The 27,671-nt window shown below is 39.5% G+C and overlaps 1 protein-coding gene across 6 annotated transcripts in view; it reads left to right on the forward strand.

Moving 5' to 3' along the window:
• EXOC2 (exocyst complex component 2) overlaps nt 1–27,671 on the forward strand; it is a 77,969-nt gene that overhangs the window by 20,760 nt on the left and 29,538 nt on the right. For all 6 annotated transcript variants that reach the window (XM_083623757.1, XM_083623759.1, XM_083623758.1 and 3 more), the window contains 13 exons: nt 3,527–3,672; nt 3,777–3,858; nt 4,858–4,960; nt 8,647–8,765; nt 18,241–18,366; nt 19,226–19,350; nt 22,010–22,078; nt 22,743–22,900; nt 23,664–23,785; nt 24,328–24,389; nt 25,103–25,183; nt 25,654–25,713; nt 26,593–26,654. In XM_083623757.1, coding sequence (XP_083479883.1) covers nt 3,527–3,672; nt 3,777–3,858; nt 4,858–4,960; nt 8,647–8,765; nt 18,241–18,366; nt 19,226–19,350; nt 22,010–22,078; nt 22,743–22,900; nt 23,664–23,785; nt 24,328–24,389; nt 25,103–25,183; nt 25,654–25,713; nt 26,593–26,654 — 1,315 coding nt within the window. The remainder of the gene's footprint in view (nt 1–3,526; nt 3,673–3,776; nt 3,859–4,857; nt 4,961–8,646; nt 8,766–18,240; nt 18,367–19,225; nt 19,351–22,009; nt 22,079–22,742; nt 22,901–23,663; nt 23,786–24,327; nt 24,390–25,102; nt 25,184–25,653; nt 25,714–26,592; nt 26,655–27,671) is intronic.

Raw genomic sequence — 27,671 nt, forward strand, 5'->3', positions numbered from 1 at the left:
CACTTTATTTATTTAAAAAAAATTCTGTTGAACTCTCTCTGTATATATATATATATATATTTAAATGTGAACAACCCCTGTCCTAAATATAAAAAGCCTTCAAATTACAGAATGTGATTTCTAACACGAAACCTTTGTCACTTAATGGCATTTCTGAAAATACTTGGGAGATTTGCAGAGACACCGAGAGTTTTTGTCTCATGGTATATTCCACGGAAATAATTATATTATGTACGATCAGACTTCTTTCTTAGCTTTCTACTCAGCCAGAGGCTTAGATTGCAAGATCCTGCTACATGAGAGGGTTCACCAGATCAACCCTGGTAACCCTGCAGGCCTTGTACCCCCAGAAAGTTGACTGCAGAAAGTCAAAGAACCCTGTGGACCACCTGTTTTGGGGGGACTGCAGAAAGGGCTGGAAAGTTGTGAAAACTGCATGACCAGAAGTGGCTTCTTTTTGCAGAGTGGGATCTTTGGTTTCCTAGCACTAAGGGGGAGAGATATTCATGTTCTCTTAGCATACCAGCTTGAAGCTTTTATAGGGGTTTCATTTCAAACCCTGCCTGGTGAATACAGAGATTTTGACTTCTCTAGATGAGGCCACAGCATTAGAGTAACTGATCCACTTCATAAGGGTATGTTATATCCAGGACTGCCACACCCTAATCTTACCCTCGAACAATTTTAGCAGAAGATGTAACCTTTGCCTCACTTGCTGTGAAACACATATCACAATTTAATAAATAACGGGATTGTAATAAACTACATTTTGAAGGAAGAAGACAAGTTAATGCTGAAATCTTAGATGATATATAAAAAAATTCATCCCAGCATTCTAAATCAAACTTAAATAGTGCTGTTAAATAGAGGTTCATGATTTGAAGGCTGGTTTCTAAATATGTGATTAAGTGTTGCTTTTCTCCATCTTAACCAGAGTTTGGTTGAAATAACTTGACTTCCAAACTAGGAAACATTTTTATTTGGCATTTTGTTCAAGAGACAGGGAGTCTTTCAGAAGAACCATTAAAATATGAAGAAAGTGTTTTTTGTGGTGGTAAATTGCAATGGATATTATACTGGATAAATTCCAGCACATGGCTAATCAGGGTATTTGGTATTTAGTATTTTGCAAAAGACTCTTATTTTGTTTCATTGTGATGTAAGTTCTTTCACCTTCCTCAGTGGAAGCAATACTTCCCTTAAACTGTATCAGTAAGCACAGAACTGCATCCTGATAATTGACTCACTTTTTGAGGATATGAGGATATTGAATGAAATCAGAAAAGTGACATGAAGGCATTTTCTTCTCCCTTTTCATCTCAGGATGTTTTGTTTGCGTATGATTAAAGTCTCACCACTGCAATTGGAAGTAGTAAGCTTTGAACAGCGGTATGCTATACAGAATCTATATTTATAGTTTACTTGTCTGTTGGGACTCTCATTTCCCTACAGGCAAAGCTGGAGGGAAGCAAGTGTGAGCCAGAATTTCAGGCACAGTTTCTCACATCCCAGTTCTTTTAGTCTTAGGACATCTGGGAAAAGAACTTTATTTAAAACCAAAGTAATTTAAAATGCAGTTTTACCAACTTTTACAATATGACAAATGTAGCAGTTCTGAGGGTTTCAAGACAAGATCCAGTTAACCTCGGTTGTATAAAACAACCCTGTTTGAATAAGGTCAGTTTTTTAAAAAATAAAAAAAGTTTGGCTGACAACATTTGTTTTGTATAAAAAAGATGTTGCATACTGTATACAGATCTCTAAAAAATACTAATTTCTTGCCAAATTCCTGGTCATCTTGGCCAGAATAGGTGCCATTTGCCGTAATAGGAAATGGTATAACATTAATTGTTGCAGACTATTAAAGAAAAACAAATTTTGAATAAAAATAGCTTTTCACTGTTTCTATCAACTGGAAGAAGGCTGTTTTTGAATATGCTAACTGTCTTGGAGTTCCTTGACTATGCTGATCTATGTTCCAAAAGTGGAAATTTAAATTCACTAAAATGTCAGTAAATTGTTCTGAGCTGACTATAAATGTTTTTGAATCTGTTTCAGGCTTTAAATGAATAATGCCATGTGGTTTTTAATCAAAATGCATTTTGCGACACTTGTTTATCAGAAGACTACATTTGATTTGGCTCGATATCACCCTATTTCATTATTGGAATCTTATTTTCTTCCAGATACTCATTTTCCAGAACCATTTTTTTAAAAACAAAAAATGTAAAATATAATCCGGTAACCCATTTCCAAAGAATAGGATTTAGCAAAAATACCCCACTAGGTTTGAAACATCAGGTAATTGTGGTGTGTTGTTTTTCCCTCCCTAACAACCATGAAATGTAGTAGGACCAATTCTCCTGGCAAAACAAAGTTTCTTGCATCGAGGGCTTGAAACTTCATCAGTGTTTAAACATTATTTAGATATAACAATTATTTTACAAAGGCTACTTCTAACATGAGCAGCCCACCCACAGTGTTGACGAGAGAAAATGGCATGCAAGCCACCCAGTGAGACTGATGTAATTTTTTCATCTTTGCTTAAATTATAGTCACTAGACCAGATAATGTCGAAACTTTTTTTTTTTTTTTTTTTACAGGCAGCCATCAAAAGAGCTAAAAACATTCACCTTTTTCTGGTAAATTAAAAATAAGTCACAGGTTTGAAGGAAGGGGGGGAAGTAAAATGTCTAATACATCTCGTTGTGAGTGAAAGAGGCAGGGGCATACTTTTGTCAAACTGAAACATGCTTTAGTATTGGATATACTATGTTAGGCCATGAAGATTAAACACAATTAACGGCTTGATCTCTCATAATTTAAACATTTAACAGAAATTCTCATCCACTCAGGTCCTTAGGTTCCTGGTTCAGGATCTACTGAAACCAGTCTGTGTTGCTCAAAACTCTGGATCCGAAGAAAAGTCAGAGCTTGTAATTTGATAAATTTCTTAAACAGAATCATTTAATGGAAAATAATAAGGGTACTCTGCTAGTAACATTTTCCTTAAAAGTCCAATTATCTGTTTATTATTTCTCGTCCCATCAAAGAACAAAATCTGTATTTCGTTGCTCATAACAATGGCATTAAAAATCGTGTTTGCTTCATTGTATCCTTCTGTAATAAAAGGAATGTATTATGTGATGATCAAATTGCCTACAAGGCTTAGGTAGAACTGCAAAATTCAGCTCTGTAGCCAAAGCAAACTCTAAATTCACCACAATGAAGTCAAAGAATTTGGTCTAAGAACTAAGGTTGCCTTAATTGTACTGTGGTTTCTGCCACATTAAAAGTCTTAAGTAATCAACACTTATAAAATATTGATTCAGTACCTTAGGGGTTTTTAAAAAAAATTCTCTTACAGGTTTAATATGAATGTTTGTGTGTGTTAATGTAGCTGTAATTAATCACTATAATTAGCTTGACAGATACATAGTTAAAACTCATTACAAGCTACTCTACTTTCCATTGTAAACAACTTATTTACATGTATGTTCCAATTTTTATTTTTATTTTTAAAAAGGAGCAAGTAACACTGCAGATACCTTGTTCCAGGAAGTTTTGGGTCGCAAAGACAAGGCAGATTCAACAAGAAATGCACTCAATGTCCTCCAACGCTTCAAATTTCTTTTTAATCTTCCACTGAATATTGAAAGAAACATTCAAAAGGTACTTGTTATTTTAAGATACAGTACAGATATGATTTTTACCCGAATGAACTCTACATATTTCTGGTGGCAAATCTTTTTTCTTTCCTTTTTGTATTTTTCAAGGGTGATTATGATGTAGTCATTAATGACTATGAAAAAGCGAAGTCATTGTTTGGGAAGACTGAGGTTCAAGTGTTCAAAAAATGTGAGTTTTTACAAAGTCAGTTAGGAAAGTGTAACAGCACAAGCTAAGAAGCCCTCTGTGGCATTTAATTTCTGTTTATGTGAGGCATTTTGCAATGTGTGGAATAATTACTTGAAACAACAGTGCAGATTCTACCTGAGAAGTACAAGAGAATGTACATTATTCTGTACTCTATATAGCAGGATTTTGTCAGTCCTTTTGGCATTATGTAACATGAAACAGGTTGAGATTTGGGGTGTCTTTTTGGGTATATTTGTATCTTAAAAAGCTATGGAGTTGCAGCCTGCAGTTTTAAAAAATGATTTTCTTGCAAATCTTTCCAGGCTAAAATTAAAATATAAGTTGCTTGTGTATTTGCCTGAGTGCGGAAAAAGATTCTGAATCCTACTACTAGTTCTTTCCCGATTCTCTAAAAATACATTGTTGCATATTACATGTGGTTTTGATATTCTGCAAGGTACATATTTCTATATCTGTAAGTAAACTATCATTTCAGAGTGAAATGAAATTGGATGAAATTAGTAATAAAACAAATCAAGGATTTGACTGAAGAAGTAACAGAAATTCCAGTTTCTCTTTCTACTTGTAGTTAGGCATGAAAAGCAGAGAACTAACAAATGTAATGAATGAGGAAGAAAATTATATGAAGGTGATAGTAGTAGAGATAACTCACAAATTATGCACATCTAACTTTCCTGTATTCAGCTGTATATGCTTGGCAATTTAAAAAAAATGTCTGGGGAAAAACTTTGGCAATCCCATCCACCATTGAACCCAATATGTTTTGATTATACACAGTTTAGGCTTTACGCGCTATCACCAGAATATACCCCCTGTGTAAGCTGAGAGTCACCTGTGTAATATCTTGCATTTTTGGACTACTAAAAGTTTTGCTTAAAAAGCTTGAACTAATAAAGGTTCTGTTTAAAAGGTTTAGCTTTACATATACATAACATTTTATGCTAAGGAAAACCAAATTTATCCTCTTTACAACCATAGATTATGCTGAAGTTGAAACACGAGTTGATGCCTTAAGGAAACTGCTTTTGGATAAATTGCTTGAGACTCCATCAACATTACATGATCAGAAACGCTATATAAGGTGACCTTTTCACATTTTTGTCTTTTATATATATTCTTTGTATAGATGGGAATATTTTTTGGATAATACCTTTTTCTTAACTTAGTAATGTGTTACCATAAAATAATGGCAAAATCTCTATAATGTTTTTCTACTCCAGTGTTTTGTGTGAAACATTAACATCAGATTACATTTAATAGTTTAGATAAGTTTGAAAAAGTCTCTTTCCTGATTCATTTTTTCAAAGTGTTTCTGACGTTGTGTTTAACTGGAACACAATGCATTATTCTAATACTAGGCATACTGGTTTCATGATTGATTTTGTGCAATGTAAGAGGTGTAAAGTAGCTTTCATCTGAAAGTGCGTATTAACAATACCTTTGAAATGGACAATACTGAAATTAGGAGAAGTTAATTATAGAAACACTTTGCAACCTTTGTATTGCTTTGTCCTTTAATACTCGTTTAATTTCACCTTTTCTTTTGGAAGACACATACAGAGCTTTGAAAACACTTACTTATGCAGCTAATCAATATTTTTCCTGCAATGCAGAGTATCTGGAAATTTGCACAGTATACAAGGCATCTTAAAGGAGCTATATATCACTCTGGGGGCAAGAAGTTTTGGTTTCTCTTGTTGTCCAGTTTATTCAGTTGGCTATATTTAACTTGGATAATTAAATACGAATTTAATGGTTTTAGAGATGGATATTAAAGCAAATTATTTTAGCTTATGCCATTTTCTTTTAAAGAGGAGACAAAATAGTGATGATGTTTTGTACCCACATTGACCGCTAGATGCTACTGCACAAGTGACAGAGTTGAATGGGGCAAACAGGGATTTGCTGTTTCATCTGTTGGCCTTAATCCATCTTGTTTCCTGCTTAGAAGCAGTGTGCTATATGCATCCGTGCAGCAACAGAGGACTCATTTTCATCATGATTTCTTTTTCATATTTTGCATCCTAAACTCTGAGACCCAGAACACTTACTAATCAATTTGGCAAGAGCTTGAAACGGCTCGGTGGGGCTTGTATTCAGGGCATTTTAAATTTGGCACCTAATTTAAGCCCCACTAGGATTGGTTCAAAAAGTGAGGTTTTCAGGCAATGTGTGCCTGCAAGCCCCACTAGGATTTGCTGCGACTGAAAATCCCTGAGTGCCTCTGATCGCTGCTGAAGCAAGGGAACTCCCCAGTGCTGCCAACTTCGGCAAGGTTTTCAGGCTCTGCTGATCAGCAGTGTGTGTCGGGACACATTTCTAGACAACATTGCACAGGTTTAATTATGAGTCAAACCTAAAGTTAATTTTGGGTGTCCTGAAGCCTAAATATCCACAAGTTTCTTAATAAGGCTCCTGTTGCAATGGTTGGAAATATTGCATACTTTATATATGACTGACTGGAAAGAACCTTGAAGAACTGAAATGCTGTTTTAGGAACATACAGGGTTTTGGAGGGTTTTTTTTAAAAGAAGGCTAGTAGCATATGCTTAACTTCATTTATAATGTCTGCCAGGTGCAGACAGGAACATAGATTGTCACCGCTGGTCCCCAGAGAGCACAGTGTGTGAGCCTCTCATTCACAGTAGCCGTGCGCAAGGCAGTGAGAATGGGGAAGAGACACTTGAAGCTTAAGCAGTGCTTAATTGGGTCAAAATCCCATTCCAGTTGTGGAGGAGCAGACAATTCTGTACATCCCATCACCACACTTACTATGTACAGTGGTACCTCGGGTTACATCGCTTCAGGTTACATACGCTTCAGGTTACAGACTCCGCTAACCCAGAAATAATACCTCAGGTTAAGAACTTTGCTTCAGGATGAGAACAGAAATCGTGCTCCGGCAGCGCAGCAGCAGCAGGAGGCCCCATTAGCTAAAGTGGTGCTTCAGGTTAAGAACAGTTTCAGGTTAAGAACGGACCTCCAGAATGAATTAAGTACTTAACCCGAGGTACCACTGTATGTCATAATACCAGTGCTCCTTGCAGCCAGCTGAATGCACCTATGTCTGTGCAGTTCTTTCTTCTCAATGAAGAGACAGAAGATCACACAATTTGGCCCTCCCCCTCCCCTATGAGGGAGAATATTCCTGCTTCCCTTACTGTGTCGCATTATGAGCATGATGGAGGGGAATATTCCTGCTTCTGTCCCACGGAACAGGATTTGGCTCAGGTAAGCATCTGAATTAGGGTCCTGTGTATCTCCTTAACCTGCGAGGATGGATAATGAATCCTCTTGCCAAATACTCTAACTGCTCAGCTTGCTTAAGCCCCTGGAGCTGATGCAAGAACTTAGAATAATTTTTCAGTGACTTCCCCTTCACTCCCCAAGAAATGTAGGGGAAGTGGTATCACAGCTGAGTAATACGGAAAGATGCAGTGAGGTAGAGTAGACAGTGGGAGGAGCTGCACCCCAAGACTCGTGTACTAGCTAGAGACATATTTCATAATTAACTGCTGCTTTTTTTTACCCTCTATTCAATTTTTTGATTTTATTTTCAGAAATCTTGAATACTTGCCAGTGGGGAAAAGAAAGAAAGAATAAAAGTGCTCTGGCTTAACTATATCCCTTTATTTATATTATGTCAAACCCCGCAACACACATATACTGAGTGGGGATTTAAAAAGGCTTAAAACTTCTCAGCTTGCTTTGGTGTATTACTAGGATATGAGTGATATAGGTGCCCCCCCTTTTAACATTACTATGCGTTTGTAAATAAGGGGCTGCCTTTAGTTTATGTCTTGTAGTCTGCATCTAACACAGCAACCTGGCTGAAGCTGAGCAGGTCTTGTCACTGTCTGCACTACCTGATATAAGTGTAGTAAATAAGTTATCATTTGCAGAGTCTACAGACTCCTATAGCCTTGGAAAATAGTGTTGCGGTATGAATGCAATCCCATATAAAAATGGCATGGTGTTAGCTAGAAATAACTGCCTATAGTAGCACAATCTGGCAAAACAAAACAGCAGACTGAAAGCATAATACCACAGTGCCTCCATTTCCAGATTCACAGTGAATTTACAAAAATCTCTCTTTTAAAAATAAAAATCAGTATTAATAACTACGTGCACATGCTTTGTTCCTGGATTAGTGTGTCTGCCTCTAGGCATTTACTAGTGAAAGTATTTTTTTGTATTTGGAAACTTAAAGCTAGGTGAATAGGCCACTTTTTTAAACGACTTAGAATGTTTGCATGTGTAACAAGCCTTAATCTCCAATTACCTGCGATTGGCTACCTTTCCATTTTGCTTGGGAACTGGGCCTGTCTTGCTCAGAAGTCAGGATTAGTTGTACTTAAGCTGCAATCCTATACATACCGTTTTACCTGGAAGTATGCACGATTGCACTCGGTGGTTCTAAAATGTCCATGTCTAGGATTGCACTGTTAACTGGAAACAGCTGCCTTGGAATATTGCAAAAAGATGCACATTTAACACAAGCTCTGTGGCTGTCTTTCTGTAATAGTGACATAGGCTAAAGCCATATCCCACTCACCTGAGGGTAAGCCCCACTGACTCACTGGGACTTACTCTTGACTGGAATTGCACTGTTGATTTTCAAATCATCAGTTTTGTTTCAGAACTCTGGTTTTGCTCCTTTTTGCCCAGGACTGGGGTGGGTGGGAAAAAAGGGGAGTGATCCATGAAACACAGAAGTGGCATGGATTGGTTTTGAATCCTCATTTATTCAGCATAATAATTTTGCAGGTATCTTTCTGATCTCCATGCAGAAGGGGACCCAGCATGGCAATGTATCGCTGCCCAGCATAAGTGGATTCTGCAGCTTATGCACAACTGTAAAGAGAGCTATATTAAAGAACAAAAAGGTAATTAATTTTTTGTTTGAAAAAGTGTCCTTCATTGAACCTGAAGACTGCAGTATAGGTTTTCCCTCCGCCGCCTCTCTCTCTCTCTCTCTCTCTCTCTCTCTCTCTCTTTGTATAGATTTCGCATACGTAAACCTTTTCAGCTATTCAGTTTTGATCCATCTTATTTTACAAGAATTCATATTTCATATGAATTCTTACGATTCTTGAAACTGACAGGGAGGAAGATACAAAAACACAACTCCCTTCCTGGTAGGAATGATACCCAGCCACTGCTTGTCTTGCCATCCACTTTTTCTGGTGATCAAGAGAAGCAGTGACAGCTGGAGCTCCCATGAGAGCATTTCTGAGCTGATGTGCTAGGAAAGAACCCTGGCCTCTTCTTCCAGGGACACAAAAGCTGCAAAACCGTTTTTTATGGAAGAAGGTAGCTTGCATTTGAGGGACTGGAAAGAAATAAGTAACTGTGTCTAGGAAAAGATGTGAGTGGGTTTAAACAGTTTATAGTGCATTGCTGTCTTTGCTAGGACCAAGTGCATGATTAAGGCATGCCGAGTTTGATCTGGTTTTAGATCCTGGTTAGTATTAAACCACAGTTCAAGTAAGGGGAAACTGTGGTTTAAATAAGTCACAATGTTAGTACTGCAGCTGGGCATGCAAGGGCAATACATAAAAGTGGAATACGCAGGCTCTCTGTTTGTTTGGGGGCCAATAAAGCATGGTTTATCAGCCTGAGATCGTTATGTCTGAGTTGGGCTGAAGACTCCCCAGAGTGGCAGAAATCTTAGTGCTTAGTGCTTAGTGCTGATTTCTGCTGCTGGGGAAATACAGTAATATGCTGTGGCTCTTCTGCCTGATTACTGCTTCTCTTTTTATCTGTTGGCATTGTGTGAGGAAGGGGGGTTTCAAACAGACTTCCCAACACAAGTTGTATAGGACAACAAACAAGAAAATCAGGAAGGGAGTGCTATGCAGTTTAGAAATGAAGTCTTTTAAATATACCTGTAGAAAAGCCTTAACTTATTCCTAGGTATGCTTGATATCATGCTAGCTCCTACAGAATCTCTGAGCACTCTTGCAAAATGTTCAACTTTGATAGAAAAGTATGAATATCAAGCAAATTGTGAAACTTGCTTCTGTTCCTGGAGTAAAGATATGTGTTTGCTTTTAGTTCTAACGTACCAGTAGCTTTGCCTAAGTGCTAGGAAATCAGACAGATCTTTGCCCTTTCATGCCTCCTACCAGACTTCTATTCACCTTGCAATGAATGATCTATCTTTGTTTGATCAGACAGACAGGCCAACAGGGCCTGTGTCAAAGGAGCCTTTTCAATTTGTTATCCTAGCAGCTGGTTCTCCTCTGTTGCCTTTGCATACTGTACATCTGGAAGAAGGCCTCTTGCAGCTGGGAGTTATTTCATCCCTAACTCACATCCCCTGTTCCTAATAGAAATATTCTTTTAACAGTGAATGTTCAGACAAAGCTTTAATGTAGTATCAGTTATGAAATTAAACTAATAATCATTATGCAGCTTGGCATTTGCCTCTTGAGCTCTTGCCAGTTTAGCAGATGTTTCACAACTTTTAGGTAGCTTACCTACTTCCGTCAGCCGCATCTTAAAATAGGATGAACATGACTACAAGTGCATTTATACCAAAATATTGCAGATCTTAAAAAGTATAATAAAGCTCAGCGAAGGTCAGTATTGATCAACTGGGTTCTTGAAATTTGCAAAGAAATGTCTATATAAACCCTGTTCAAATTAAACCAGTTCCAGTTCCTCTGAATTTTATGCAGTTTAATCAAGACCAGCACTCAGAGGCACATGCTGTATTAAATAGATTTGGTATTGTGCAACTCTTTTCAGTGGGGCTTACATAAGAGAGGTTCATCGTATAATCCATGCTATGTCAAGGCATCTTAAAATAGGTCATACATAGGCTCCACACTGTCACAAAGCTGACCACAGAGTCTTACTAAGTCTGTATAGGTAAATTCGCTCTACAGCAATTTGAATTGGGTTCAGAGTAATTGCTGACCTCCTCCATGCTGAACAGAAGGCAGCAGCAAGTACAGCAGCAGTTGAGCAGCTGGATCCTATTTCTTCCCTTCCAACTTTTAGCAGGTGCAACCAAAGAGGAGGCTTCTGACACGGCCTGTGAAATGGCAACCTTCCCTGGGCATATGAGGCAGAAGGTGTAGGTTGCCTTGTTTAAAACCACACAAAGCTCTAAATTGCATTCACTGTAGTGTTTTGCTAACCTAGACATACATACATCAGGAACAAATGAGTGGACTGCTCATTCAAAAATGGCATCATGATGAAGTTCAAGGACAATGTACAGTTATGCCTTCTCCTCTGCAGTTTCTTCCTCAGAGTCCCAGAGGAGTGGCATGAGTCTGTGCGCCACTTTTATTGGCTATAACATGGTTTCCCAAACTTGGGTCTCTAGTTGTTTTTGGACTTCAACTCCCATCCCTAGCTAGCAGGACCAGTGGTCAGGGATGATAGGAACTGTATTGCAAAAACAGCTAGAGACCCTAGTTTGGGAAACCCTGAGCTATAGTATTGGTACAGTTCTTGATCACTTGCACTGGCATTTAGAGCTTAGTCCAAATATTAAAGTAACATGGAGGTTTCCCCCCCCCCCAATTTTTCTTTTTATATGTAGTTTGTTTTATCTTCATTTTCAAAACTGCTCCATAATTTTCAATTCTTGACCATGGGGGTGGAGTATCCAACTAAGGCATATTCAGCGTACACCTATGAAAATAAATGTTAAGTAACTTGAGCCCATTGATTTTAGTAGGTCTATTCTGTGTATAACTAATGTTAGACGTTTGCTGCAAGACTTTAGTTTTCTTGTGGATTAGACTCACCCTTAATTCTGAGCTTCCCCACATTTTAAATGCATAAAATTCTTAGGGGGGCACATTCAGGATTTTACCATTCACCTAAAGCACTGAAAGAAGGAACTCAGAAACAGTCTAAATATTAATGGCAGGTTTTACTTCAATACACTGCAAAATCTGGTAACTCAGGTTTGTTTGTTTTAAAATCATTTATCAATCAATTGATAGATATTAAAACCACTTTGTTCAATACCAAAATGTGTATTTGTTTTAATTTAAAAAAAAAATGTTTCTAAAGTGAACTGAACTAGTTGGCAGTTATGATAGCAAAAAGCTTTTAAATGAAAGGCATATTTTTTATTAGCAATATCTTTTTAATATGCGCTTCATAAATGGCTCGTCTTAGTTTCCAAATATAGACAGATACGGGGAACAAACAGGACATTTAAAAATACATTGTTGATTCAAGTTAATTTTAAAGGAACTTCCTTAATTTCTTGCTTCGGCAAATTGAAAGTCTTCTGTGTGGCGTGTTTGAAAGGAATCCTATCCTCCTTGTGTCGGTGCAGGCTTTAGGCACTGCCTGTTTGGTCAACAAGCAATGGTGGGTGGTCGGACTGTAGCTCAGGACAAGGGCCTGCTGTGCACAGGAAAAAATGTTCAAAGGTGTTTAAGGGCGGTAAGGAAGTCTGCTGCCCTTCAGAGAATCCAACAGCTATAGATCAGTGTTTCTTCTCACTATTGTAGCCGTTAAGAGAGACCACGATATGGTGTGCAAAGCAAGAGAAAATACTGGAATTTCATCATCTTGTGACATATCTGCATAACTTTCATAAACTTGTGTACAGACTCTTATGCATAACAGTTGATTTTTCTGTTATTTGATGGATTTCCCTTTATGTAAACAAAGATCCGTTGGATAAGCCATGTGCTTAAGCAAGATCACAAGTAATTTCATTGGAATGTTTGTGCTAAAAGATCAAAAACAGATAGAACTAAACTTTACATTAGCTCTTATCAACGACGTTAAACTGCGTGTCTCGCTTAATGTGAATTGTGCAGATGAAGTTGTGGAAAAAATGAAATGTTTTGGGGGAAATGAAATTGCCACCAAACATTTGTGCATTGCTTCTTAAAAAATCAAAGATTCCTAGTTCAGAATTATTATTCTTGCTAAACCTAGACTTCTAGCAAATTTATCTACAGCCACACTCTTAATAACTGATTCACATTAATTTTCAGGGACCTGTATTGAAACCTGTACATAGATTGTGTAAATGTAAATTTTCCCAACACAGTTGCAGCTTTGTATAAATTGCAGTCTCTATAAACGCCATTTTAGGTAGTATACCGAAATGTTTAAAAAGATTATTTTTAAAAGGTAGGCACTTGCTCTGTTTAAGGTCAGTTGCTTTCTCCATTGTTCATAGACGTTTTATGTTATTTTAAACGGGTCTTGTGTTTTCTTTGTTACTCTTAGTTTTGGCAAACATATTTTTTACAAAATAATCATAGCAATTTAGGAGTGTTTCACACACAACACACCTTCTTCCAGCATATCGTGAGCCCCAAAATTTCCCCTCAATGCATGTCTGAACTCTGAAAGCTACAATAACTTCTCCTGAATTTGGGGAAAACACAGCCAGCTAGATAATAACATCTACATCCAGTGCTTAAAATAGCGGTGCATGGTTTTAAATGGCCACGCTTTAACTTTTTGTTCTGAGTGAGTGATGTTTGAATGCTGATTTGTAGAAGAACTCTTTTTCTCCCCTGGCTGCAATGTGTAGTCCTGAAGCGCTATCTCCTGGACAACTTGGAAAAAAGTCAGCTTTGCTAATGCGCTCCAGATGTTCATTAGTCCTGAGGGTATATGTGCTGTTGCCATTCCCTGCTCCTGTGTTGTACTTTCTTGTAATGCTAGACAACCAATTAAGAAATTAGTTTCATGTTAAACTTTCTTTTCCTGGTACCACTGCAAACTGATGATGTGGTTTCTAGTGGAACAAGAGCGTATTCTTTGCCCTGTTTTCTATTATTGGTGAATAAACAAACCATTGGTGGGTTTTTTTGTTTTTTGTTTTTAGTGCAGGAGTGGCAATTTGGTGTAGTCATGCTCTCATCATATCAATCTAGTAACAGACAAGCTGTTTTGACCAATACTACAAAAGGATAACTTTTTGAGCTGGTGTATTTTTTTTAAAATAACCATACCAGCATACTAAGCTATCTTTTTTATTATTATTAATTTTTTTCCCTAATTACTAGAAATCCTTTGAACTTGAAATAGGCTACAATGCATAAATGAGAAATGTGTTTTGAAATATCAAAAGCACATAGGAGGGGGGAAACCCATAGTTTTTACTCTTTCCTTTTGCAATGCAAGTTGAAACATTCTGGAAACTTTTTTTAAAAAAATCAACTAATGCTAAAATGCCAGAAAAATGTTTTTGATGTGAATATGCAAAGAGAGGGATAATGTATAGCTTTAATGTATGAAGAAGAGCGTTTGACCTGGAAAAAGCCATGCCAAACAGAATAATTATGTTTCAATTTTGTTTTGTCTTACTATATTTTTCCAGTGATTTTCAGGAAATTTACAGATTATTTGACTTAGTTTTAAACAACAGAGCGAAAACCATATGTATGTAAAATGAGTGATTCAAAGCATTTAGAATTTCAACAGGGTTTCTAGAATACCCTTGTGAATTTTGGGTTGGGAAAGAAAAAAAATCATAATTAGCATGCTTTCCTTTTTGTTTGTTTTTGTTTGGTTTTCCTGTTTAAGAGAGGTTACGCTAATGCTAATTTAATTCGTTTAAAAGCCATTCTGCAAATATCGGTCAAATGCCCACACTCAGTATATACATCTGCATGAGTAGATGTGTTTTTAAAGTACTTTTGTAAATTCCCTGTACTATTTTTTTTTCTCCTTCACAGTGTTGGTGCCTGAGCTTTACTCCTAAATATTGTTTTGCAGCTAACCTAAATAACAGTTCCTTTAGTTCGTGTAGACCCATTGCTTAAATCAGTCACTCCATGAAATAAAGGACTGAATGGCCAGGCTGCCAAATTGTTTATTTTTTGTTTGAAAGTAGGTGGGTGCTGTTTAATAGGAACATATTGACAGTATTTGAGAAAATTCATGAATATTTGTATTAAATTGTTTACAGTATACTTTTTCAGTCAGGAGTTATATAGATTTACTAAGGTTGCAATAAATTTCCATAAAGGTTACATTTGTAACTTTCTTTTGTGGTTGACTGAGCTGGTGTCCCAAAACAGCTGATTGACCTATCAGAATTATAATGTTTTCTACCAATCCAAAGCTGTGTATACCAGAATAAGCACATCACATCATTTGGCACTTAGGGTCCTCTGCACAAGCTTTTCTGGTAGCAGTGGCAGCTAGGCCCAGTCAATGCCTGAACAGGGCAGAACTAGACTGAACAGATCCGTATTTTACAGCATAATCCGTTATACGCCTGCTTCTTTAAAAAGAAGTCGAAGCAGATTTGCAAATAAACTTGACACATTCTATATTTGCAGCCTTAAAATGACAGTGGTGCAACAACCAATCACAATCTTCTTTGCAGGAAAGCCAGGAGAACTGATCTTCAATATTGCTTGCATGCCACCAATCTCTGAGTGGTGTAAGATTCCAGGGGTTCCAAGGTTCGGTTTTCTTGGAATAAGGGACAGCGGAGACTGTGGTATCTTTAGGATACAGTGGTACCTCAGCTTACATACGCTTCAGGTTACACACTCCGCTAACCTCGAGTTAAGAACTTTGCTTCAGGATGAGAACAGAACTCGTGCTCTGGCGGTGCAGCAGCAGCAGGAGGCCCCATTAGCTAAAGTGGTGTTTCAGGTTAAGAACAGTTTCAGGTTAAGAACGGACCTCTGGAACGAATTAAGTACTTAACCCAAGGTACCACTGTATATGGTTTATTTACACATATATACAACCTGAGCCTGCGATAGAGGGGCTTGTGGCATTAACACCCCAAGAGGGTCTTGCTTCCTCCATGGCCACAGCCTTGGATCCTAGCAGAAATTGGACATGGTTCTACGGCCTCAGTCCAGTATATCTGAAGGAGTGTCTCCACCCCCATCGTTCTACCCGGACGCTGAAGTCCAGCACCGAGGGCCTTCTGGCAGTTCCCTAACTGCGAGAAGCCAAGTTACAGGGAACCAGGCAGAGGGCCTTCTCAGTAGTGGCACCCACCCTGTGGAACGCCCTCCCACCAGATGTCAAAGAGAACAACAACTACCAGACTTTTAGAAGACATCTGAAGGCAGCCCTGTTTAGGAAAGCTTTTAATGTTTGATGTATTACAGTATTTTAATATTTTTTTGGAAGCCGCCCAGAGTGGCTGGGGAAGCCCAGCCAGATGGGCGGGGAATAAATAATAAGTTGTTGTTGTTGTTGTTGTTGTTGTTGTTGTTGTTGTTGTTGTTGTTGTTGTTATCTCTCTGGCTTCTGCCAGCTTCACCTCTGGTCTTTTGTCTTTCTGACTACCAGACAGTTGTGATTGGAAGATGGACAGCACCCAGGGGTGTATGAAGAGGGGGCGGGAGGCAGTTCACCCCAGGTGTCACCGGGGGGTGGTGGTGACAAGATGGCCTGCTGCCTCCCCCCCAGCTGTAGAGCGGCCGAGGGTATGGGCGCCGCATGCGCGCCGCTCTGGGTGCCGGAGAGGCTTCCTTCGCCACTGACAGCACCCATTTGCCCTCTGGCACTGAGCCACTTCCTTTGTTACCTTAACAACGGATGCTTAGCCCATTACCTCACCAGGAAGCTAGCCTGGCTATTCCAGGAATTGAATCTGTGCTGGGTCCTGGAATTGGAAGGGGACTTAGGCATACAGCCTAGCCTCCCCCAAAATCACAGTACTACCTCCTCCCAGGAACAAGACATCTGTCCCCAGATGTACAAGCAAACAGCAGAATACAGAATTCCCTGCAGAAAAATAACAGACAAATTAATGAAGGCATTAGTGTACACAGCATCAAAAACAGATAGTCAAACACAGTTGTATCTTTAACCCAACATAGCAGCAGCTTGTTCCTTTCAAGCAAGTTTCCATTCCATCACAATCTCTTCAGGCCTTCCTCTGCAACCTCCTATGCCGTGGGGTGAAGAGATCTATAAGCAGCAGCTCTTCACCTCCATTTTGCAGTTTGCTCTTCTTTTCTTTTCTCTTGCGCCCCCTCTTCCACAGCAGGCTCCCAGGGAGTGGAAAAATCAATTGAAAGCAGCTCCTCAGCTCCAGCCAGCTCACCATTTGTTGTCTTCACCCTTGCCTCCCAAACTCGCAACCCTGTGTTTTCAAATTAGCATGACTTGGAAGTCAGACATGAGCCCACCGATGGAACAAAAGAGAGAATATTCCAGCAATGGCTTTCTGAATCTAAACTGATTAAAGAAGAGAGGCTGAAGGAAGGGCAGGGTGGATCTAGAAGATTTTGCAGAAGGGAATAAATGATTCTTGAAGATGTTGAGAAACTGTAGCAGTAATGGGTTTCTGTGGATAAGGGAAAGAGACACAGGTTGCATTAAGATTCCAAGAGTAATGTTTGCATATCCCTCTTTGAATTTACCGGTAATTAGGTTTATTTGTTAAGGGTCTGTGAATCACTCCGGCTTAATAGTGAGCTCATGTGTTGAGTGCCAAGAGAAATGGAACCTAAAGCGGGTTTCATTTTCCAAGCAACCAGTGTTGCATTTTGCAGTAGGCAAAAAGCCAATTCCCAGATAAGTCATAACATTTGTATCTGCAGTGTGGATTGTGGGTTCCCGGGTGTTACTGGTGCTTTGTGGGTGTTACTTGTGACATAGCTTTTCCTCCCTGCTCAACCACATTTTGTTAATTGCTCAGACATGCAGCACTACTGTGTACATGTTTTGAAAGTTATTCTGCGGTTGTGAATTCCCCTGCTCCACCTTCCCAACTGTCTAATGCAAACTTGGCCCTCCAGCTGTTTTGGGACTACAACTCCCATTATCCCTAGCTAACAGGACCAGTGGTCAGGGATGATGGGAACTGTAGTCCCAAAACAGCTGGAGGGCCAAGTTTGGCCATGCCTGGCTAACGTAACATCAACATTTAATCAAAGACTGTATTATTGGATGCTCTAGAACCCCAGCATTCAAACCCTCAATTTTTTGCTTAAATGTATTTATGTTCTTCCATAATTTAGGAAGGAGCAGTAGATTTCCTATGCTGCCTCTAACCCAATTCTATATTGTTTACCTCTATACTTGTATCATGGAAATTACCCTTATGTGCATCAGCTCATGCTCTGGAGTCCACCTCCAATGTTGCAGGAGCAGCAAAAAGCCATAAAGCTACTGGCCTACCAAAGTACAGTGGAAATGAGCTAGTGTTGTTTATATCAGAAAGGTAAATTCCATGTGGGTTTTGAAGCATGGGTGTGCCCTTTGCAAAAAGTATCATATCATAAAGAATAGAAAAGTATACATCATTTTCTTCATCCACCCTCCTGTCTGTATAGACCTCAGCACTATGCTATGTTTATTTTGCATGTTTTAACACTGTTCAGATCAACAGATTGCTAATGCCAATAGCTGTATAATTCTCCTCCCCCCACTTCCCAGGCAATCCATTACTGCACAGTCCAATGTTGGATCTGGACAGTGAAGTACGCTCCTCCTCACTTGGCCATCTCAGTCGGAGTGCTTCACTGAAAAGAGGCAGCAGCAATCAGTCCAGTCGTGATGAAAGTAGGTGCTGAGATTTTATTTCTTGTTCTGCTTTTTGAGAAACCGGTGTTGCAATTTGATGCTGGTGTGATGCCCTGATCATGGCTGCCTGCTTGCACAATGGAAATCTTTTTGTGCAACAGCAATTCTGGTTTCTCATCTTCCCCACCCACCCCCACCCGTGTGCCCCCAGAATCTGCTCTTGGGGTGTGTGTGTGTGCTCCAGCCCTCTGAAGCAGATTATTGGGTTGTGGGGAGAAAGTTTGGTCACGTAAGCAGATGCCTACTTTCTCAGTGCCCTTGTTTTTTATCCTTTTTGTCCTTTTGTAAACCACTTAGAGGTTTTCTTACAATCAAGTGATACATACATTATGTTAAATAAATCCATGAATCAGGAAGTTTTCCTGGCTTATTTCTCACCTAGAGAAACTCACTAGTTGTGTTTAAGCAACTCATACTGTTTATGCCATTTCCTGCAATTTCATCCTCAGACTTCAGTTGTAAGGATTACAGTAGACTGATTGTGTGAAGTGGTTTGAATATTCTATAGAGCTATGTAGATTGATGATGATGATTTTTTTTCTCTGCATCCTCACAGCATCCTTACAGTGTGCTGTCACCAGAACTTGAAACCTATGAGAAACTAATCAGATTATTTATTCTACCATGATGGAATCATGTGCCAGCCCCTCATAGCGGCATGTTCCTCAGATGGTTGTTATAATCAGTTAAAATTCCTTCTTGATGTGAGCACCTCTGTAATTGCCTAAAGTTAAACTTGTAAAGCAGACGAATTCCAATGACACATCTACAATTGAAAACAATTCCTTACCAAGGATCCTTCAGTAGTTAACGGCTGATTTTGTTGCCCCTTTTCCAGCTTGGCGATTTAAAGCTCCTCAGCAGGTGGCGTTTGTCGAAAAGCTAACAAAGCTTGTCGTAAGCCAGCTCCCCAACTTCTGGAAACTCTGGATTTCTTATGTGAATGGGAGCCTCTTTAGTGAGGTATGGCATTCAGTCTTTCCCATACTTTCAGCTATATACAGTTCTTTGAGGAACATGACATCTTTCTCCAGGTTTCCTTTGTTTATGTATCAGTCGTGCTTTGTGCTCTCTCCGTTCCCTCTTGCTAGCCAAAACAGATGAAGAGCCTTGGAACAGCCGGTGTGAGACTTGTCAATGCAACTGGATTGAAACTGCTTCCTTACACTCCTTGAGATCCAATATGTAAAGTGGTTAGAGTATCAAATTAGTCTGGGGATATTGAGGTTCATATCTCCCCAAGCTCACTGAATGACCTCAAACAAAGCACTATTTCTAAGCCTGACCTATGTCTCAGGGCTCTTCTGAGGAAAGATTTGGGGGAGGAGAGGAGGGGGAAGCAGATCCAAGCATACTGCTTTGAGCGCTTGGGGGAAAAGCAGAATATAAACCTAATACATAATAATAATAATAATACCTTTTTCTGGTTCTGCTGCAGGCCAGCATCAGTGATTAGCAACACTGATCAGCTGCCAAAGGTACAGGGAGGGCCCCTGCTACTCTGGCGTGCCTTCCCTCTCTTGATGGTGGGCATGGCGGAAGGGATTGGGTCCCTCTATCCCCCTGCATGGCAGTCCTGACAGCAGCTCCCCTTCATTGCCTTATTTCTACTACCACACCGAAGATCAGCCACAACTGCCACTGACCCTGGATTTCTGTACGGCAGATGAGAGGGCTGAAAAGGAGGAGTTCTCAAACATTGTGCCCCCAAACCTGGAGCCCCCCATCTTCTGAGAGGGCGAGGGAAGGGTCCTCCATTATTCTCCTCTAGTACTTTTGACGTCTGGACTTTCATATGCACCCAAAGTTCAACATCCAGGGCACTTCTGGGTGCCTTAAAATGAAGTCCACACTTAAGCAGGCAGGGAGAGAAACTGTTTGGGGTTTCATCCCACTTAGCCCATAATTTTTATGGCTGTTCTGAATTTCTGACAATTTACAGCTAAAAGGACAGTTGAGCATAGACACTGAGGCACAAAGAAGCAAACGAAAAACCCCTCAGGGGCCTCATGTAGTCATGAAAGTGATGAGCAATGATTGAAAGGAAACGACCAGTAATAAAGGAACTGTGATTTATTTTCTCGAAGTTATAAGGGTGATCTGTATTTCTTTAAAAACGCACACGTTTTGGTTAGGGTTTTTAGTTTTTTTCAACAGAAGGTTTGTAGCTAAACGGAGACCCATTTCTGCGTACAGATTGAATCTGTCCACAGAACTAACCGTTGGTACTTACCACAGAGGTCTGTATAGGAAGGTGCGTAACTATTCAGCAAAATCAGTGGTGGGTGGAAGGGAATCGGTAGCTTTGGTGCACCTTTACATGTTTCTAGAATCTATAGGGTTGAGAGGGAGCAGAGGACATCTAATTTTAACTCCTTGCACAAAGATGGCATCATCCATTGCCCTGTCTCATTCTCCCTCTGATCAGCCTATCTAGACTGAACAACACAGGAAGTAAGCAAAACAGGTTTAATGAATATTGAAAATATTGAAAATTTGCAAGACAGGCCAAGTTGAATCAGCTTCCTATGTTTAGCAAATATTTAAATGGGGCAGTACATACTTAGGCTCATTCTTAGTAGGCAGTGTCTGAATATTACTTTAGAAAGTGGAAAGTATAAAAAAGGGTTTTTTGTAGCTGACAGACTTGTCTCTGTATACCTGAATGTAATATAGGAAATGTGAACTCCATTACTGCCGTTTTAGTTTCACCCATATTAGAAACATCACTTTTTAAAAATAAAAAAGAAATACAAGTTTTATCATTTAAAATAATAAAGAGGCATTTTTCCAAACTCCAGTTTTGCAATCATCACTACTGTCCATGAGATGTCATTCACTTGTAACAATATGTTAAGGCTGTAATCGTAACCCCTGGACAGCAGCAGCAAGACTGGATAAAGTGCATCCACCGCTCTGGTTCTTGTGCAGGCCCAGGGCACAAGGTGGTGGAGGAGCCAGGGAAAATACCCCTTCACTGCAGCAGCTTCCAAGATAGTACAGTGAAGAGTCCTAGATTGGACCTGTTGCCGTCACATGGTGGCAGCAGGGTCTGCACAAGTTCCAGCAGATCTGAGACACCCCATTGACAGTGGCTTCTGCTTTGGGGTGCTCCTCTCCAGCAGAAGCCCTGGTTGTCTCCCGCTTGGACTACTGCTCTATGTGCACCTTTGAAGGTGCCTCAGACACTACAACTAATCCAGAATGCAACAGCTAGACTGCTGACTGGGAGTGGCTGCGGGGAGGTTTTAAATGCTTGATGTTTTTATTAGGTTTTTAGATATGCTGTAAGCTACCTAGAGTAGCTGTGGAAACCCAGTCAGATATATAATAAAATTGCTACTGCTGCCGAAGGACCTACTATTACTACTACTACACTACTACATTAGTCTTCTTTGATTTATTAATTTGCCAAAGTTTTCTGGCACGTTGATATGTTTGATCTAAGCATGAATTTTCTACTGTTTCTTAAACTAATCAGACTTTGTCTATTAAGAGCTAACCTGAACATATACCTTTACTTTTTAAGATAGAATACATAGACCTGCTGATTTGTTCCAGGTGAATGTTCACAATGGCTATCAGCCATAGTATCTCTGTTGTTGTTTTTCTGTTTCCCAAGACTGCCGAAAAATCAGGCCAAATGGAAAGATCAAAGAAGAACGCTAGACAAAGACAGAATGATTTCAAGGTAAGTAGGTGTGCAGCCACCCAAAGTGGAAGGGTGTAAAACCTTTGAAGACCAGCAGAGGTTTATTTTTAATAATATTTTGTAATGGGATGGCCTAATAAGACATACAGTCCTCGGTGCACTGTAGCTACCACCCAATCAAGAAGATACTGGTTTTAAAGCTCTATGAGCTCTCCATCCTTACTGGACCTAGCACCATGCTTCAACCATTTGTTTGCCCTTCAGATAGCTGGTGCAGTTAGGCAGGGCAGGAATTGTCTCTCTCTGACATGGCAGATCTGCAGTAGATTCTCTGGACATTCACATATTATACACATAATAGCCTTTCCATTGTCTATTTATTGAACATTAGGTATAAGTTAAATAAAATTGGAGGAGAGGATGGAATGAGCAGGAGATACCCCAGTTATGGTCTGTTGTTGTTTTAGTTGATATAAGCATTGAATTAGAAATAAGTAGAATAATTTAGCAGTTAGCTCACCATGAATGTCTCCCTTGTTCTCTTTTAATGGCAGTGGTACTGATCTGAGAGTGCTGGAACTGAGTTCCAGTGAGTTCCACCTGAAAAAAGCCCTGGTCTTATGAATTAACTGGTTACATAAAACACAACTTGTTACACATGTTCCGGTGTTTATCCACGAAATGTTTCCTTTTCCTGTTGTAGATGATGATTCAGCAAGTGATGAAGTCCCTGGTCAAACTGATCCGTGGTGCTTTGCTTCCATTTAGCCTTGGAGAAAGTGAACTGAGAGAATATGGTGGCTGGGAGATGAAATCTGAACTTTCTGGCCAATGGTTACCTCATGTCATCCAGACAGTTAGGTAAGTACTGTGGTAACTCAGTAGAACACCTGTGTGCATTGGGATAAGTGGCATGGGGTTAAGCTTCAGTAAGCTCTGTTCTCTGACCCAGTCGTGGGTCCTGTGTGAAGCCAAACAGTTGGGAGTCATGGTGTTATGATAGCTTGGCCCTGATCCAGATCAACAACCCAGGGAAATGGATGGCTGAGACACAGAGAGCAAAGGCAAGAAGGTGTAAACGGTATTTAAGCAGTGCAGCTATCCAGGTGTCCACTCAGTACCTTTACTGGAGTAGATTGCTGACAAATAGTATTTATAGAAATTATAGCAAGTGGGAAGCACTCAAAAGATGGAATCAGGCATCAGCTTGTTAGCTAGGGGTTGGGGAGAAGATGGCTTACAGCATTGCCAAGCAGCCATGCCAAAAAAAAAAAAAACAGAGTATGTTATCAAAGCATCAGTATTGTCACCTCTAGGCTTCTTGGGACCATGTAGTGACACACACACAAATAAGGAGAAAATATTTATTTATTTAGAATGCTTAAATATTAGTTTATAGCTCCGGAACACAATCAAAACAGCTCTTTAAAGTTCTTCAAATGATTCTACCCAATCAGGAATGGAAATTGTTACATCCATATGAAACCAGGGTGGAATCTAGACACATATAAAAACGCTATGAACATGCTTTTTAAAAAAAGTTTAAAAAGTTAAAAAAAGACTCCCCTTAGCATCTGAACTACATCAAAAACTATAACTTCACATTATTTCCCTCATTTTCCAGGCTTAGTTATGAATCTCTTGCTGCGCTTGAAATACCAAATGATATGCTTCAGATCATCCAGGATCTTATTTTGGATCTCAGAGTTCGTTGTATAATGATCACATTACAGCATACAGCTGAAGGTAGTAAAATACACTTTTTTATCTGTCTTGTTGGGTGTATATCAACACGAGTGTCCTTCTGGTTGGATTTTTTCCCTAAATGTTGTTATCCTCTTTGTGATTTTTACCTTCATATATGTCAAGCATACCATTCAATGCTCTTATTTTCAAGTGTTTTAGTAAACTGGGTGTATGGCTGTGTCATATTAAAAGTAAAAATGACAATTCAGCAAAGGATTACAAGTATTGGTCTTCACAACAGTCATTTTCATTCTTGTGGCTTCAATATGCTGCATTAGTGTTTTATCATAAAACAACTATTTCACACATAATCTCTGTGACACAGCATGCTTTATATCCAACCTGTTGCATGCCTATAACTAGCTGACTTGCCTTGATGTAAGCATGTTTGATGCGTAATAAAGTTGCTGCCATCTTTTTAAGGTACCAGCGGCAATGTATTTGGATGACAAATCACTACAGTGATAGACAGAGGACTTTCCTCATTTTTAATTTTTTTTAAATAGAAAAATAACCATCCAAAAACTTGTCACCTTTTGCAGATGTAAAGAGATTAGCTGAAAAAGAAGACTGGGTGGTGGACAATGAAGGCCTAACCAGTTTGGTGGGTATGCTGCTATGTCTTTAGGCATCTGTATTGAATGATGGATTCTGTAGTCTAAGTCCAACTCCCTGCTCTCTATGAAACTGGCTGGGGGGGGGTCTTGGGCCTAGTCTTCGTTTCAGCCTAATCTACTTCAATGGGTGCGTTATGAGGATATAGTAGCTTAACCCTATTCATGAGTTGCTGGTGAAAAGTAGCCTCGTTTCTTCTCACTCTTCTGTGAAAATCCCACCCTTTTCTATCCCCTCATATCAGTGAAAACACTGATACATGCCCTAGTCATCTTGTCCTGATAAGCCAGGATCAATGTTAGCAAATGCAATTACATTTATTTAAATTTATACGTATATCAGTATATGGAGAGCTAGTAAAATATAGTGGCATATCAGACTAGGATCAAGTTCCAACTCAGTCTTGAAGCTTGCTGTGTTACTATTTCTCAGCCTGCGATTCGTTAAGGAGAGAGGAGAGCCCTGTATTGTTAACTGAATAGATAAGGTATTTTTAATAATGAGATTGCAACATTGACTTCCAATTAACATGGCACTATAGCTGTTACACAATATAACGAGCATATAAATGCCAGTATGGTCTGACTGGACATTGAGAGCGGGAGCTTTAAATAGATGGTTGATTGGAAACCAGGACTGTTCCACTGCAGTCATGATTTCTAGGTTTCAGAAGTAATTTCTTGTTTATTCTCTACCTTTTAGCCATCCCAGTTTGAGCAGTGTATTGTGCATTCTCTGCAGTCACTTAAAGGTGTCCTGGACTGCAAACCTGGAGAGACCAGCGTAAGTCATGTCAGGTCGTGTTTGGGGAAATTCAAGGGTATGAATAGCATGATGGACACTGAAATCATCTCAACCTCTTACGTATATAGAACAATAATTTGTTCCTTACACACTCCTCAGGATAAATGGAAGGGATTATAAGGAATTCCTAATAATGCTATTCAGATAAGTAAAGAGGTTATTCAAATACTATTTGTAGTGCCACTGCATCACACAAACAATGGTAATGCTGGAAAAATGACATTAGCATTGCTCTTCCCATATAACTCCACCCAGCCTGTGCATTTTCTTCATTCTAACATAACCAGGAGTGGCATGAGAAAGAGCGAAGAGGAAGTTCTAAGTCTGGCCTTAAGATTTTACTGTTCTGCTCTATCACCATAATATGCTGTCCTCATGTTTTTGTCTTATTAATTTAAAAGGTTTTTCCCATGCTTCCTTTTTTCAGTTGCCATTTTCTGTTTCTTTAGGTTTTTCAGCATCCAAAAATACAGGAAGAGGTGTGCCGACTGAGCACTGATATTATGCAGGTAATATAAAAGTGTGGCTTAAGGCAGTTCTCTAAGCAGTAAATGTGTGTCTGTTGAATTCTACATACTTGAGAAATCGAGGAGAGCATTCGCTTTTCAGACAGTTAGCATATAGTCTAATTCTGTTAGGGGTGGGTTAGAGGGTTCAAGAGTAGGTAGCTCAGACTGTGAACTCTTCCCTCTCAAATATGAGTTTGTGTTGTGCAAAGCTCCCTTAGAGCTAGTCCTGACAAAGAATTGCACGCACCCTGCCTCTTCCATGTACAACTGGAGATCATGAGTAAGAGGGAGGCCTGGCTGCAAATGACCAAGCCATGTAGCTGAACAGAGGGGTCTGAACTGAGGCCTGCAGGTTTGAGAGAGCGAGGAGTTCACATTTCAAATACACAACTACTTTGTGCAACCAAGAACAGTGTGGTGCTGTTTAAAACCTGCTTCAGGATTAAACAACTTCTTCCACCGATTTCTTCCTGCAAGTCTATCCTCCATTTGCATTTGCCTTTTGAACAAAAGACAGATCTGGGGTATGTTTTCCTCATAATGTGCAGTTCCTGCTTTTAGCAACAGGCACAACTGAAACATGAAGAACTGCAACCATTGGTACAGGCATACACTTATTATAAAAGTGTGGGTTTGTTGTCATAGATTATACCTTCTATTAGTTTAATTTCAGCTCTCAAGTGGAGAAGTCTGAGTAATAAAATACAAAAACTGTGATGACACAGGACATTAAAATTTGGTTAAATTGGAGGTTGTGAGAGTGAAGGGGGAAAATGCTATGAATATGTGGTTTGAGAGTTTACCATTGGCTAATGATGTTCCTAACAATCAAAGTAGTGATGTTAAATAGTGATTTCCCCCTCCGTTCATCCTTCACAGGTATTCATTGACTTCCTGGAGCAGCTAAGTACCAAGCCTGATAGTGATGTAGATAATACACAGTAAGTAAAATAATCTGGTCGTGGTCTTTTTGGCAGTAATCCATGTTCTACTTATTCCAAAGTTCAACAAGTGGTTTCTGGTTGTGTTACTGCAGGTTTCTTCAACCTTGGCCCTCCAGATGTTTTTGGCCTACAACTCCCATGATCCCTAGCTAGCAGGACCAGTGGTCAGGGATGATGGGAATTGTAGTCTCAAAACATATGGAGGGCCAAGGTTGAGGAAGCCTGCATTACTGGTTGATGTGCATGCAAAGAGTAGAATACCATTTCCCCATGGAGAATGGTGCCATGCTTCTCATTAAGGGAAATCATCTGAGGCAGAGTTCCTGCTCATTCCCTCATTGTCTCTCAATTGCCAACACTAAAGCATATCTATTCAGCAGCATCTTTAGCTTGTCTTAGTTTATTGGTATTCTTCCAATGTTCTGGTTCTTGTTTTTGGAGTTGTTTCTGTGTTGTTGTTTTAATTTAGATATTATGTTTCTGAACAAACGACTTTAAAATGATGGCTTAGGCCAGAGATGGCAAACCTGTAGTCCTCCAGATTGTTATTGTATGACAACTTCCATCATTCATGGCTGTTGGCTATGCCAGCTGGAGAAAATGGCAATTTAAATCTGACATCTGGAGGGCCACATGTTTCCAGTCCATGACTTAGGCCGAGATTGTTCATGAGCCGTTAACTCCAGAGGTCCCATTGTATTCCAGCCATACTCCAAAAGGTCTAAGTCAGGCATGTCCAAAGTCTGTTTCGGGGGGCCTAATCTGGCCCACCAGTCGATCTATTCCCCTTGGCAGTATATGTCCTGGGGTAAAATCCTAAAAGAAGCTCACCAACTTTGGGGTAAAATTGTAAAAAAAAGCTCAACAACTTCAATCCTAAAAAAAGCAACAATCTTGGTCGGCCCTCACGCATGTTCACTCCATCAATTCTGGCCCTCCTTGAAAAAAGTTTGGGCATCCCTGGTCGATAAGTGCATGTCCATAATACTGTTAAACAGAATCATTCCTTCCTTG

This window comes from Podarcis filfolensis (assembly GCF_964270895.1).
Source record: "Podarcis filfolensis genome assembly, chromosome: 7".
NCBI lineage: Eukaryota > Metazoa > Chordata > Lepidosauria > Squamata > Lacertidae > Podarcis > Podarcis filfolensis.